The 15,891-nt window shown below is 47.1% G+C and overlaps 1 protein-coding gene across 1 annotated transcript in view; it reads left to right on the plus strand.

Annotated features, from left to right (window-relative positions):
- Positions 1–15,216, plus strand: part of LOC115161855 (zinc transporter ZIP9) — a 21,790-nt gene extending 6,574 nt beyond the window's left edge. Inside the window, exons 5-7 of the mRNA XM_029712671.1 lie at positions 1,325–1,410; positions 11,603–11,737; positions 11,930–15,216. Of these exons, the coding sequence (XP_029568531.1) occupies positions 1,325–1,410; positions 11,603–11,737; positions 11,930–12,166 (458 nt within the window). The 3' untranslated portion in view covers positions 12,167–15,216. The remainder of the gene's footprint in view (positions 1–1,324; positions 1,411–11,602; positions 11,738–11,929) is intronic.
- The last annotated feature ends 675 nt before the right edge of the window (positions 15,217–15,891 follow it).

Raw genomic sequence — 15,891 nt, forward strand, 5'->3', positions numbered from 1 at the left:
TCTGTCTTCTCTACAGCCTCTGTATGATGAATCAACACTCGGGGGAGAGACAGACCATCTCATTATGGAGGATAGGCAGACCGTCTCGGTGTGGAGGGAGGGACAGGCGGACCGTCTCTGGGTGGAGGGAGGGACAGGCAGACCGTCTCGGGGTGGAGGGAGGGACAGGCAGACCGTCTCTGGGTGGAGAGAGGGACAGGCCGACCATCTCGGGGTGGAGGGAGGGACAGGCGGACCGTCTCGGGGTGGAGGGAGGGACAGGCGGACCGTCTCGGTGTGGAGGGAGGGACAGGCGGACCGTCTCGGGGTGGAGGGAGGGACAGGCGGACCGTCTCGGGGTGGAGGGAGGGACAGGCGGACCGTCTCTGGGTGGAGGGAGGGACAGGCAGACCGTCTCGGTGTGGAGGGAGGGACAGGCGGACCGTCTCTGGGTGGAGGGAGGGACAGGCAGACCGTCTCGGGGTGGAGGGAGGGACAGGCGGACCGTCTCGGGGTGGAGGGAGGGACAGGCGGACCGTCTCGGGGTGGAGGGAGGGACAGGCGGACCGTCTCGGGGTGGAGGGAGGGACAGGCGGACCGTCTCGGGGTGGAGGGAGGGACAGGCGGACCGTCTCGGGGTGGAGGGAGGGACAGGCGGACTGTCTCGGGGTGGAGGGAGGGACAGGCGGACCGTCTCGGGGTGGAGGGAGGGACAGGCGGACCGTCTCGGTGTGGAGGGAGGGACAGGCGGGCCGTCTCTGGGTGGAGGGAGGGACAGGCGGGCCGTCTCTGGGTGGAGGGAGGGACAGGCGGGCCGTCTCTGGGTGGAGGGAGGGACAGGCGGACCGTCTCTGTGTGGAGGGAGGGACAGGCGGACCGTCTCTGTGTGGAGGGAGGGACAGGCGGACCGTCTCTGTGTGGAGGGAGGGACAGGCGGACCGTCTCGGTGTGGAGGGAGGGACAGGCGGACCGTCTCTGTGTGGAGGGAGGGACAGGCGGACCGTCTCGGGGTGGAGGGAGGGACAGGCGGACCGTCTCGGGGTGGAGGGAGGGACAGGCGGACCGTCTCGGGGTGGAGGGAGGGACAGGCGGACCGTCTCGGTGTGGAGGGAGGGACAGGCGGACCGTCGCTGTATAGAGGAGCAGTTCACAATGCCTGTAGACCTATCATCTCATCATTGTAACTTTTTTATTGTAACAGTTAGGCCTACATTTTGCTTCAGCATATCCTATGCTACATTAATATAAAGAACAAATGCGTGTCTAATTTACCAAACTTTAGAGCAGGTGTTCTTAATGTTTTTCATAATCTGCTGGGAACATAAACGTGATTCTGATCTTCCAGCTGACGGAGTGGCTCTCGGAGCAGCTGCTTCAACGTCCCAGACCAGTGTTCAGCTCATTGTCTTTGTGGCCATCATGCTTCACAAGGTACAGTGACAATAACAACACTTTCATCTTCTTCTCTACGTCTTGTGTTTTCAACAGTTCATCTCACTGTGTTGTTTAACAGCTTCCATCCTTCCTTCCATATTGGATCCTCTGTCTCTCAAAGATACGTGACGTGCCCACCCACCCTCTTGAAAAAGCTGCCAATTTTGATGGCACTAGGAGTTAGTTTAACCAATTCAACTCAGTTTCATGTAACCGGGGCGGCAGGGTAGCCTAGTGGTTAGAGCGTTGGACTAGTAACCAGCAGGTAGCCTAGTGGTTAGAGCGTTGGACTAGTAACCAGCAGGTAGCCTAGTAGTTAGAGCGTTGGACTAGTAACCAGCAGGTAGCCTAGTGGTTAGAGCGTTGGACTAGTAACCAGCAGGTAGCCTAGTGGTTAGAGCGTTGGACTAGTAACCAGCAGGTAGCCTAGTGGTTAGAGCGTTGGACTAGTAACCAGCAGGTAGCCTAGTGGTTAGAGCGTTGGACTAGTAACCAGCAGGTAGCCTAGTGGTTAGAGCGTTGGACTAGTAACCAGCAGGTAGCCTAGTGGTTAGAGCGTTGGACTAGTAACCAGCAGGTAGCCTAGTGGTTAGAGCGTTGGACTAGTAACCAGCAGGTAGCCTAGTGGGTAGAGCGTTGGACTAGTAACCAGCAGGTAGCCTAGTGGTTAGAGCGTTGGACTAGTAACCAGCAGGTAGCCTAGTGGTTAGAGCGTTGGACTAGTAACCAGCAGGTAGCCTAGTGGTTAGAGCGTTGGACTAGTAACCAGCAGGTAGCCTAGTGGTTAGAGCGTTGGACTAGTAACCAGCAGGTAGCCTAGTGGTTAGAGCGTTGGACTAGTAACCAAAAGGTTGCAAGTTCAAATCCTGGCAAGGTACAAATCTGTCGTTCTGCCCCTGAGCTGTCATTGAAAATAAGAATTTGTTCTTAACTGACTTGCCTTGTTAAATAAAGGTAAAATACATTTTAAAAAACTGCCAAAATAATCGAAGCATTTCAGTAAATTAGTGATACAAAGTATATTGAAAGCTTCCACTCATCAAATGAAATGTGTTTATATATCCCTTCTTACATCAGCTGATATCTCAAAGTGCTGTACAGAAACCCAGCCTAAAACCCCAAACAGCAAGCAATGCAGGTGTAGAAGCACCTGCATAATACCACACTCATGTGTGGTATTAACGTCCCTGGGAAATGAACTGAACTGAATATCTACAGACCCGTAGCACTCACTTCCGTCATCATGAAGCGCTTCTAGAGCAGGTCTGGACAATTATTTACCATGGAGGGCCGCATTAGAATATATTTTTACCATCATGGGCCAGAATCATATTACAGGATTATACATCATGTGTATGACTGACAGATATATATATATACTGTAAATCACATCCAGATATGCTACTTATTTTACTTTTTAACATGCACAGAAATAAACCACATCCATGTTCTCCTTTTGGTCGGTATTTTCATTATTAAACATGCAATGAACTACATGGAGGGAAACGTACACTGTGCATTCAGCACCACAGACAGAACTCTTAACGGGTTCTGCACAAAAACACAAGAAAGAGCTCAACATTACATTTAAACTACTTAATCAGTGTGAGGAGTGAAGTCTCTGATGGGCATTGATTAGAGCAGTGAAGTCCGGTCTGCGCCGGATTACTGAGAGGTGAGAGTCAGTAAGAGATGATCTGTGCCTTGACTTGTTATATATTTCATCACTGAAGGTCTGTTCACGTACCTACACGACCATTCAAAAGTTTGGGGTCACTTAGAAATGTCCTTGTTTTCTATGAAAACTTACATCAAATGAGTTGCAAATGAATAGGAAATATAGTCAAGATGTTGACAAGGTTATATATATAATGAAATAATAATTAATTGAAATAATAATTGTGTCCTTCAAACTCTGCTTTCGTCAAAGAATCCTCCATTTGCAGCTATTACAGCCTTGCAGACCTTTGGCATTGTAGTTGTCAATTTGTTGAGGTAATCTGAAGAGATTTCACCCCATGCTTCCTGAAGCACCTCCCACAAGTTGGATTGGCTTGATGGGCACTTCTTATGTACCATACGGTCAAGCTGCTCCCACAACAGCTCAATAGGGTTGACTGTGCTGTCCACTCCATTACAGACAGAATACCAGCTGACTGCTTCTTCCCTAAATAGTTCTTGCATAGTTTGTGCTTTGGGTCATTGTCCTGTTGTAGGAGGAAATTGTCTCTAATTAAGCGCCGTCCACAGGTTATGGCATGGTGTTGCAAAATGGAGTGATAGCCTTCCATCTTTAAGATCCCTTTTACCCTGTACAAATCTCCCACTTTACTAGCACCAAAGCACCCCCAGACCATCACATTGCCTCCACCATAATGACAGATGGCGTCTTCATTTTTTCCTCCAAACACCTCAAACTTAGATTCGTCTGTCCATAACAATTTTTTCCAATCTTCCTCTGCCCAGTGTCTGTGTTCTTTTGTCCATCTTAATCTTTTATTTTTATTGGCCAGTCTGAGATATGGCTTTTTCTTTGCAACTCTGCCTAGAAGGCCAGCATCCCGGAGTCGCCTCTTCACTGTTGACGTTGAGACTGGTGTTTTGCGGGTACTATTTAATGAAGCTGCCAGTTGAGGACTTGTGAGGCGTCTGTTCCTCTGTACGCCTATGTAGCTATTCCATTAAAAATCCAGCTAGAATAGTCATTTACAACATTAACAATGTTTACACTGTATTTCTGATCAATTTGATGTTATTTTAATGGACAAAAAAAAACTTTTGAACGGTAGTGTAGGTTAACCCAAACAGTACAAACGTCTTCTGAGCTCGACTCCTAACCTTTGGAAAGTTTTGTTTATCAAGAGATGCATAGAACCTCGTCAGTGGTATTTGTTTTGAATAGTTCTCCAATCACTGCATCAGACTGAAGATGGATAAGCTCTAGTTGCAGGTCAGTGGGAGCGTTATCCACATTGAAGGTGAACTGAGGTTGCAGGTCAGTGGGAGTGTTATCCACATTGAAGGTGAGCTCAGGTTGCAGGTCAGTGGGAGAGTTATCCACATTGAAGGTGAATTCAGGTTGCAGGTCAGTGGGAGCGTTATCCACATTGAAGGTGAACTCAGGTTGCAGGTCAGTGGGAGAGTTATCCACATTGAAGGTGAGCTCAGGTTGCAGGTCAGTGGGAGAGTTATCCACATTGAAGGTGAACTGAGGTTGCAGGTCAGTGGGAGTGTTATCCACATTGAAGGTGAATTCAGGTTGCAGGTCAGTGGGAGTGTTATCCACATTGAAGGTGAATTCAGGTTGCAGGTCAGTGGGAGTGTTATCCACATTGAAGGTGAACTCAGGTTGCAGGTCAGTGGGAGAGTTATCCACATTGAAGGTGAGCTCAGGTTGCAGGTCAGTGGGAGCGTTATCCACATTGAAGGTGAACTCAGGTTGCAGGTCAGTGGGAGTGTTATCCACATTGAAGGTGAACTCAGGTTGCAGGTCAGTGGGAGAGTTATCCACATTGAAGGTGAACTCAGGTTGCAGGTCAGTGGGAGAGTTATCCACATTGAAGGTGAAAGGAGAGGAAACCAACATCATGTCATTTTCTAACACTTTGAAATCCTCAAAACGACGACAAAACTCACCGTTCAAAGCAGCAGCAGCGATGTGTACTTCTCCCCGCTGGCCATCTGATAGGGAACAGACTAGTAGTGTTGGAAGGTGGGTGAGATTGTTCTCATCTGATAGGGAACAGACTAGTAGTGTTGGAAGGTGGGTGAGATCATCTGATAGGGAACAGACTAGTAGTGTTGGAAGGTGGGTCAGATTGTTCTCATCTGATAGGGAACAGACTAGTAGTGTTGGAAGGTGGGTGAGATTGTTCTCATCTGATAGGGAACAGACTAGTAGTGTTGGAAGGTGGGTGAGATTGTTCTCATCTGATAGGGAACAGACTAGTAGTGTTGGAAGGTGGGTGAGATTGTTCTCATCTGATAGGGAACAGACTAGTAGTGTTGGAAGGTGGGTGAGATTGTTCTCATCTGATAGGGAACAGACTAGTAGTGTTGGAAGGTGGGTGAGATTGTTCTCATCTGATAGGGAACAGACTAGTAGTGTTGGAAGGTGGGTGAGATTGTTCTCATCTGATAGAGAACAGACTAGTAGTGTTGGAAGGTGGGTGAGATTGTTCTCATCTGATAGGGAACAGACTAGTAGTGTTGGAAGGTGGGTGAGATTGTTCTCATCTGATAGGGAACAGACTAGTAGTGTTGGAAGGTGGGTGAGATTGTTCTCATCTGATAGGGAACAGACTAGTAGTGTGGGAAGGTGGGTGAGATTGTTCTCATCTGATAGGGAACAGACTAGTAGTGTTGGAAGGTGGGTGAGATTGTTCTCATCTGATAGGGAACAGACTAGTAGTGTTGGAAGGTGGGTGAGATTGTTCTCATCTGATAGGGAACAGACTAGTAGTGTTGGAAGGTGGGTGAGATTGTTCTCATCTGATAGGGAACAGACTAGTAGTGTTGGAAGGTGGGTGAGATTGTTCTCATCTGATAGAGAACAGACTAGTAGTGTTGGAAGGTGGGTGAGATTGTTCTCATCTGATAGGGAACAGACTAGTAGTGTTGGAAGGTGGGTGAGATTGTTCTCATCTGATAGGGAACAGACTAGTAGTGTTGGAAGGTGGGTGAGATTGTTCTCATCTGATAGGGAACAGACTAGTAGTGTTGGAAGGTGGGTGAGATTGTTCTCATCTGATAGGGAACAGACTAGTAGTGTTGGAAGGTGGGTGAGATTGTTCTCATCTGATAGGGAACAGACTAGTAGTGTCGGAAGGTGGGTGAGATTGTTCTCATCTGATAGGGAACAGACTAGTAGTGTTGGAAGGTGGGTGAGATTGTTCTCATCTGATAGGGAACAGACTAGTAGTGTTGGAAGGTGGGTGAGATTGTTCCCATCTGATAGGGAACAGACTAGTAGTGTTGGAAGGTGGGTGAGATTGTTCTCATCTGATAGGGAACAGACTAGTAGTGTTGGAAGGTGGGTGAGATTGTTCTCATCTGATAGGGAACAGACTAGTAGTGTTGGAAGGTGGGTGAGATTGTTCTCATCTGATAGGGAACAGACTAGTAGTGTTGGAAGGTGGGTGAGATTGTTCTCATCTGATAGGGAACAGACTAGTGTAGGAAGGTGGGTGAGATTGTTCTCATCTGATAGGGAACAGACTAGTAGTGTTGGAAGGTGGGTGAGATTGTTCTCATCTGATAGGGAACAGACTAGTAGTGTCGGAAGGTGGGTGAGATTGTTCTCATCTGATAGGGAACAGACTAGTAGTGTTGGAAGGTGGGTGAGATTGTTCTCATCTGATAGGGAACAGACTAGTAGTGTTGGAAGGTGGGTGAGATTGTTCTCATCTGATAGGGAACAGACTAGTAGTGTTGGGAGGTGGGTGAGATTGTTCTCATCTGATAGGGAACAGACTAGTAGTGTTGGAAGGTGGGTGAGATTGTTCTCATCTGATAGGGAACAGACTAGTAGTGTTGGAAGGTGGGTGAGATTGTTCTCATCTGATAGGGAACAGACTAGTAGTGTTGGAAGGTGGGTGAGATTGTTCTCATCTGATAGGGAACAGACTAGTAGTGTTGGAAGGTGGGTGAGATCATCTGATAGGGAACAGACTAGTAGTGTTGGGAGGTGGGTGAGATTGTTCTCATCTGATAGGGAACAGACTAGTAGTGTTGGGAGGTGGGTGAGATTGTTCTCATCTGATAGGGAACAGACTAGTGTTGGAAGGTGGGTGAGATTGTTCTCATCTGATAGGGAACAGACTAGTAGTGTTGGGAGGTGGGTGAGATTGTTCTCATCTGATAGGGAACAGACTAGTAGTGTTGGAAGGTGGGTGAGATTGTTCTCATCTGATAGGGAACAGACTAGTAGTGTTGGAAGGTGGGTGAGATTGTTCTCATCTGATAGGGAACAGACTAGTAGTGTTGGAAGGTGGGTGAGATTGTTCTCATCTGATAGGGAACAGACTAGTAGTGTTGGAAGGTGGGTGAGATTGTTCTCATCTGATAGGGAACAGACTAGTAGTGTTGGAAGGTGGGTGAGATTGTTCTCATCTGATAGGGAACAGACTAGTAGTGTTGGAAGGTGGGTGAGATTGTTCTCATCTGATAGGGAACAGACTAGTAGTGTTGGAAGGTGGGTGAGATTGTTCTCATCTGATAGGGAACAGACTAGTAGTGTTGGAAGGTGGGTGAGATTGTTCTCATCTGATAGGGAACAGACTAGTAGTGTTGGAAGGTGGGTGAGATTGTTCTCATCTGATAGGGAACAGACTAGTAGTGTTGGAAGGTGGGTGAGATTGTTCTCATCTGATAGGGAACAGACTAGTAGTGTTGGAAGGTGGGTGAGATTGTTCTCATCTGATAGGGAACAGACTAGTAGTGTGGGAAGGTGGGTGAGATTGTTCTCATCTGATAGGGAACAGACTAGTAGTGTTGGAAGGTGGGTGAGATTGTTCTCATCTGATAGGGAACAGACTAGTCGTGTGGGAAGGTGGGTGAGATTGTTGGCTTCTACTTGGCGGGTCAGGAGGAGTAATTTTCCCTGGAAGGCTTTGACATGGCTGTACATCTGATGTGCAAGAAGGCCCTTCCCTTGTAGGTTGGAATTCAGTTAATTCATGAGGGTTGTCCACAGTGAAGGTAAAATCAGCCAACCATTCTTTATCTTGCAGTTGAGGGAAATACACATTTTCCTTTCATTTGCAAAAACTCAGCAATCTCCAACTTCAGGTCCCACACCCTTTTAAGCACCTTCCCCAAACTCAGCCATCTCACGTTTGTGTGGAAGGGGAGATCTGCATGTCTCTTCCAACAGTGAGACAAACTGCCTGTGGTTTAAAGATTTTGCTCTTATGAAGTTTACCACTTTAGTGACTGTATCCACAACATGGCTCATTTTCAGAACACATTGACAGAGCACTTCCTGATGAATAATGCAATGCAGGAAAATAATTTTCTGGGTTCAGCTCAGCTACTTGATCTTGTATCCTTTTCAAAAGGCCAATGATTTTTTTCCTGTCAAGTTTGGGCACCCATAAGTGGTCACACTGGATAACTTTTCAAAACTCAGTCCCAGTTTTGCCACACGCTTATTAACCTCCTCCAATAAATCTTTCCCTATGGTTGTGCTCTTCATTGACTGCACTGAAGCAAGCTCCTCTGTAGTTTCAAAGTCTGGGGTTCTGGTGTTATGGGGTTCTGGTGTTATGGGGTTATGGAGTTCTAGGGTTCTGAGGTTTTGCCTCGTAAGAATATCAACAACTGCGCTGTTTCACGTGCATCACTGCTCTCATCCAGGGCCAAGGAGAAATAGGTGAAATCCTTTACCTTCTTTCAGCTGTTGTTCCATATTCTCTACGATGTCCTCAACACGCCCTATCACTGTTCATCTTGACAGGGAAACATTTTCAAACAGCTCTTGTCGGGGCAAAGTATTGTTGCAGAGTCAATTAAACATTCTTTAATGAATTCACCCTCAGTGAATGGCTTGCTATGTTTATAATTGTTTTTGTGGGACAGTACATAGCTAGCTCTCGCAATTCCGTCATTTGCTGAATGCAGTTTTGTGAAAAGTCTTCGCTGAGTTTGCAACTGATAAAGCAACTCTTTTGATGCTCTTGCCCTCTGCTCAGAAGACATATTCCTATATTTCTCTGCATGCTTCGTCTGGAAGTGTCGGGACAAGTTGAAGTCTTTCAAGACAGCGATGCTCTCTTTGCACTCTAAGCACACAGCTTTCCCTGATACCTCAATAAATAAATATTTCGATGTCCACTTTTGCTGGAACACCCCACATTCATTGTCTAACTTTCCTTTTCTTTGAAATCTTAGGGAAAAACACATTTTTTGCGCAATTTCTAGCTAGCTACTATTTGTAACTGTGACGTGTGGGTCAACCTGTCAGTCACTGGCTGTCCTCGTGCAGTTGTTATTTATACGTGCTTTCAAAATAAATGTCCCACAAGCGGTGGGAGTTAAATCATTACACAAAGGTGAGTATTCATTGGGCTTTTACTTTGAATAACAAATACGTTTTTCAAAACTTCTTGGTGATCTGAGCATGATTCCGCGGGCCGTATTGAATCAGTTCGCGGGCTGCATATGCCCCCAGGGGCTGTCTTTTGCCTGTTCTAGAGGCTAGTCAAAGACCACATCACCTCCCTCCCCCGAGACACTCGACCCTCCAATTCGCCTACCAACCTGACAGATCCGCGGGAGACACAGTGCCAGGGCCTGGATTTTTGTGATTTTAGGGGCAGGGACATTTGGCTTTCAAGAGGCCCAATCTGCTAGAACACCAAGGTCATTAACCAAAAAAGCAATTTTTTAAAAATTGATTTATAAACCGAGAAACACTAGCTATTCTGTTAAGAATGTATGGAAGTGTATATAAATGTACAAAACTTTAATTAGACTTTTAATCGGGAAAGTATTCAGACACCTTTTTCCTCATGTTACGTTACAGCATTATTCTAAAATAGATTAAATATAACATTTTCCTCATCAATCTACACACAATACCTCGTAATGAAAAAGCGAAAAACAGGTTTTGATACATTTTTGCAAATTTATTAGAAATAAAAAACAGATACCTTATTTTCAGATCCTTTGCTACGAGACTCGAAATTGAGCTCAGGTACGTCCTGGTTCTGATGGTGATTGGGAGTCCTATAGGGCGGCGCATAATTGGCCCAGTGTTGTCCGGGTTTGGCTGTCATTGTAAATAAGAATTTGTTCTTAACTGACTTGCCTAGTTAAATAAAATAAAACAAGTGTGGAAAAGGGAATTATAATGATTATTTTCAGCCTAAGGGCACAATGGTCACTTTGGCCTCAAGGCACGTATTTTGTTTTAGAGGGCATTAAGGCCGCTGGGAAATTCAAAGCACTACACACTGCCCTTACCCACCTGGATAAAAGGAATGTGTGGATGCTGTTCATGAACTACAACTCGGCCTTTAATACCACAGTGCCCTCTAAGATCACCACAAAGGGCCCTGGGACTGAACTTCCTCCCTATGCAACATTACTACCTCGACACTGATTCTCAACACGGGGGGCCCCACAAGGGTGAAATCCTGTACTCCCTGTATACCCACCCACAACTGTGTGGTCTCACACATTTCCAACTTAAAAAAAAAAAATGTATTTAACAGGGAGGTAGGTACTCTACCAGGTAAACATCTTCTCTCCTGAACGTCAGCAAAACAAAGGAGCTGATTGTGGACTTCAGGAGGAACCATGTTGGGCACGCCCCCGTTCTCATCAACGGGGGCCGCCGCGCCGTGGACGTAATTCAAAAGGTACTCGCACATCTGAGCTATCTGTTTTTTGCAGGTGCCTGGTAACAGCTGAATAAAATGAGAGAAAATAAGAAACCCGAACACTGCTCTTTAATGAGCTTTACGTATCGGCCTCATGGTCTTCGTCAAGCTTCCCCCCTCCTCAAGTTCGTCTGCGTACACATCTCTTAGGAGCTGAAATATCAAACCACACTGACGTCGTGGCGAAGAAGGCACGACAGCGGCGACTCAAGATCAGGATGCTGAAGGAGTTGTTCCTGTCCCCGAGGGACCTCCGTGTTCTACAGAGGCTGTTGGTACAGTAACTCCACCACCACGGACCGCATGGTGCTACACAGAGTGGAACGCTCAGCCCAACGCACCATCGGGTGCTCACTGCCTGCCCACCAGGACAACTACATCACCAGGTGTCGCAGGAAGGCCAAGAAGATCATCAAGGGACCCCGAGCCACGGCCTGTTCTCCCCGCTTCCATCACTCAGACACGGGCAATACAGGAGCATCATGTCAGACTGGCCAATAGTTTCTACCCTCAGACCACCAGACTGCTGAATAGCCACCACTAGTCAGCTACCTATTTAAAACTCCTTCTTTTAACCCGTCTCCTCCCCTTCAGCTACACTGATTTGAAGTGGATTTAACAGGTGACATCAATAAGGGATTATAGCTTTCACCTGGATTCACCTGGTCAGTCTGTCATGGAAAGAGCAGGTGTTCTGAATGTTTGTACACACCGTCTATATTTGTAGGTGTGTCTGTTCTTTGTAATTCCTCTCGTAATTAAACCGTGTGTGTTTTAACCCTGTCTCTATCTCCCCCCCCCCCCAGGCCCCAGCAGCCTTTGGCCTGGTCTCTTTCCTGATGCATGCTGGTCTGGAGAGGAACCGAATCCGTAAACACCTGCTGGCCTTCGCCCTGGCAGCACCTGTCCTCGCCATGGTTACCTTCGTAGGACTCAGCCAGGTCAGTTGGATGTCTATGATCTCTCCCAATACCCAACTACCACCTCCCCACTACCCCCTTCCCCAATACCCCACTACCACCTCCCCAATACCCCACTACCCTCGTAGCACTACCCCCCCTTCCCCAATACCCCGCTAACCCCCTCCCTATTCTAACAACCCCCAATTTTTTTGTTGTGCTCTCCCCCTCCAGAGCAGTAAAGAGGCACTGTCCAACGTGAACGCCACAGGCGTGGCCATGCTGTTCTCCGCCGGGACCTTCCTGTATGTCGCCACCGTACACGTTCTGCCCGAGGTGGGCGGGACCGGACACAGCCACTCCCCCACACCGGGGAAGGAAGCAGCGAAGGGACTGAGCAAGCTGGAGGTTGGGGCTCTGGTTCTGGGTTGTCTGATACCGCTGGTACTGTCTGTTGGACACCACCACTAGACACGCAGCGCTAGTAGACCCAGAGGAGGAGAGGGAAAGCAGCCTAACAGACACCTCTTATCACACATCTCAAATGTCTTATTTACCTGTTCTGTTGATGGACTTCTGATTTGGTTGGATTGCGGTTGTTGGTGTCCTCGTTGCCGGGACAACGACATGCGGGTGGAATCGGAACCACACTGGACAACACAAAGGGACGATGATGATGTCGTAACCATAGTAACGAGGACTTCCCACTTGTTCAACACTCTAAAGGAAGTGCTGTCTGCTGATACTGATGACAAGACTGCTACCAGGTTTTCTGCTTCTTTTAAGCAGACATTTATTTTTCTATTTTTGTGTGGGGGGGTGGTTCTCTCTAGGTAGGCTTTACAGATAGCAGGGGAGTTGGTCATGGTTGTATCCTGTTTCAGTGCTACAAATGAACTGTCAACTCCTGAACTCATGTTAATGTACCTGCTTTTTTTTTTTTTTGTCGTTGTTGAGGACTGGGCTGTGAGAAATGTAGAGATATTTGTGACATCTTGCAGTAAAAGTAAAGTTTTTAAATCAAGAGTGATTTTTCACCCTCACTGGTTTTCAGAGCAATGTTTATGTGCTATGTTGAGCTTGCACTCTGACACACGGTGCTCGTACTGTGAGATGAAATGTAGTCTATATTTATATTCTTGCTAGTGGAATCAGTAACTATTTAGAAGTTTACATGTGAGTAGTTGCACTTCTATGACGTTTGGTCTGATCTAAAGGCTATTGATTTATCTACCGTACTGTTAAAGGACATTGGATATCTGAGAGACATGTTGTCTGTAAGACTGCTTTCCACAGACTCTAGCTAACCTGTTAACTGAGGCTTAAAGGGACAATCTGCAGTTCAAACGATAACAAAAGGAATCCCCGCCGCCTTGTTGGGTAAACAGCTTAAAGGATGACTGTCTTGCTTCAGCCTCATAAGGGAAGCCCTGGCCCCAGGACCAGCCTCTAAATTATACACCATAAGGGAAGCCCTGGCCCCAGGACCAGCCTCTAAATTATACACCATAAGGGAAGCCCTGGCCCCAGGACCAGCCTCTAAATTATACACCATAATGGAAGCCCTGGCCCCAGGACCAGCCTCTAAATTATACACCATAAGGGAAGCCCTGGCCCCAGGACCAGCCTCTAAATTATACACCATAATGGAAGCCCTGGCCCCAGGACCAGCCTCTAAATTATACACCATAAGGGAAGCCCTGGCCCCAGGACCAGCCTCTAAATTATACACCATAAGGGAAGCCCTGGGCCCAGGACCAGCCTCTAAATTATACACCATAATGGAAGCCCTGGCCCCAGGACCAGCCTCTAAATTATACACCATAAGGGAAGCCCTGGCCCCAGGACCAGCCTCTAAATTATACACCATAAGGGAAGCCCTGGCCCCAGGACCAGCCTCTAAATTATACACCATAATGGAAGCCCTGGCCCCAGGACCAGCCTCTAAATTATACACCATAAGATCTAAACTTATATCAGCCCTTAAATTACCCTGCTTTCTTTCACGTTTAGTTTAAAATGTGGTTCTCTCCAGACCTGTTTTCCTGGGTGATTGTAGGATAGTCCCTGGTCTACTTGATGGTGGCGGACTGGGTGATTGTAGAATAGTCCCTGGTCTATTTGATGGTGGTGGACTGGGTGATTGTAGAATAGTCCCTGGTCTATTTGATGGTGGTGGACTGGGTGATTGTAGGATAGTCCCTGGTCTACTTGATGGTGGCGGACTGGGTGATTGTAGGATAGTCCCTGGTCTACTTGATGGTGGCAGACTGGGTGATTGTAGGATAGTCCCTGGTCTACTTGATGGTGGCGGACTGGGTGATTGTAGAATAGTCCCTGGTCTACTTGATGGTGGCGGACTGGGTGATTGTAGGATAGTCCCTGGTCTATTTGATGGTGGTGGACTGGGTGATTGTAGGATAGTCCCTGGTCTATTTGATGGTGGCGGACTGGGTGATTGTAGGATAGTCCCTGGTCTACTTGATGGTGGTGGACTGGGTGATTGTAGGATACATGTCATATTTCAGTGAGTGGTCAGACCAATAGAGGCATTATAATGAATTGTGAACTGAGGGACCAGCAATATGGAGTGTAGGCCAACAGACAGACAAACACCGGTAGATGTTCCATCTATGTGCAGACAGATAGCTTTGTCTGGACCACGTAGTGTCTGTCTGTGAAAAGGGACTTAGCTATTTGCATTTGGGCCAAACAAAACAGCAGTTCTGACGTAATGACTTGTTTTTTTTCTCCGATTTTGCTTTAATTTATCTTCTGTCCTAATCAATGTTTATAAAATCTCAGCAATAATCATGTTAATTTTGTGAGATCTGGTGTCCGTGTCTACCCATACAGAGTTATCCATTATATTGACCAGATGGTTGAGAGAGAGTGGCATCTCTATGCCCCTATTCGATCAAATAAGCCATACATTTTTTTTGTTTGTTAACCAAATTTGACATTCATTAACCTCTGTACAAAGTCTCCTGGCTTAATGAGCAAAACATTTCATACAAAACACCACCTGCTGGAGGAGACAGATTTTGGGCCTAGTTATCCCTCTCTCTCTTCTCCTCTGGGGTTGTAGAGTGTAGAGGTGGTTGTGCATTGCAGTACCTTCAGCTGCACACTGCGGTACCTTCAGCTGCACACTGCGGTACCTTCAGCTGCAGACTGCGGTTCCTTCAGCTGCACACTGCGGTACCTTCAGCTGCAGACTGTAAGTCTGTTCTAAAGGGATGTCCTCCCTACTGGTTCTTAGTGAAAAGTGGATCTCATGAAGCCTCTTGGATCTAGTCGAGGGATGTGAATTCCTACCCTTCTGGATCTAGTCAAAAGACGTGTGTGTGTGAGTTGTTGAGGGGCATCATGGGTTAGCAGTAGACTTTGTGCTTCGGCGATTGTCATGTGATCATTCCATAAGGAGTTTGACATTTTTCCATCTGTTGATAGTGAAAAAGTTAAATCTGTTGCAAAACTGTGTTTTTATGATTTATTTAAATAAACAAAAATGAATTGGTGCAATGTGTCCCGACTCTGACTGTTTGGTCACCTGTCCTGGTCAGATCAAACCCACCCCTGAGCTATCCCCCCCAACTGGCCACGCAGGGCTCTCCAGAGGGTGGTGTGGTCTGCCCAACGCATCACCGGGGGCACACTGCCTGCCCTCCAGGGCACCTACAACACCCGAAGGCCAAAAATATCAAGGACATCAACCACCCGAGCCACTACCTGTTCACCCCGCTAACATCCAGAAAGCGAGGTCTGTACAGGTGCATCAAAGCTGGGACGGAGAGACTGAAAAAACAGCTTCTTATCTCAAGGCCATCGGACTGTTAAACAGCCATCACTAACACAGAGAGGCTAAATAGCCATCCACTAGCAGGCAACCACCCGGTGACTCAACCATACACCTTACATGCTGACCGCACCGCTCCTCCGCCATAGCTAGCATATTGATTTAGTCCACCCACACCAGACGTGACCAGGACAGACATGTTGATTTAGTCCACCCACACCAGACGTGACCAGGACAGACATGTTGATTTAGTCCACCCACACCAGACGTGACCAGGACAGACATGTTGATTTAGTCCACCCACACCAGACGTGACCAGGACAGACATGTTGATTTAGTCCACCCACACCAGACGTGACCAGGACAGACATGTTGATTTAGTCCACCCACACCAGAC

The sequence above is a fragment of the Salmo trutta genome, chromosome 25 (assembly GCF_901001165.1).
Source record: "Salmo trutta chromosome 25, fSalTru1.1, whole genome shotgun sequence".
NCBI classification, from domain to species: domain Eukaryota; kingdom Metazoa; phylum Chordata; class Actinopteri; order Salmoniformes; family Salmonidae; genus Salmo; species Salmo trutta.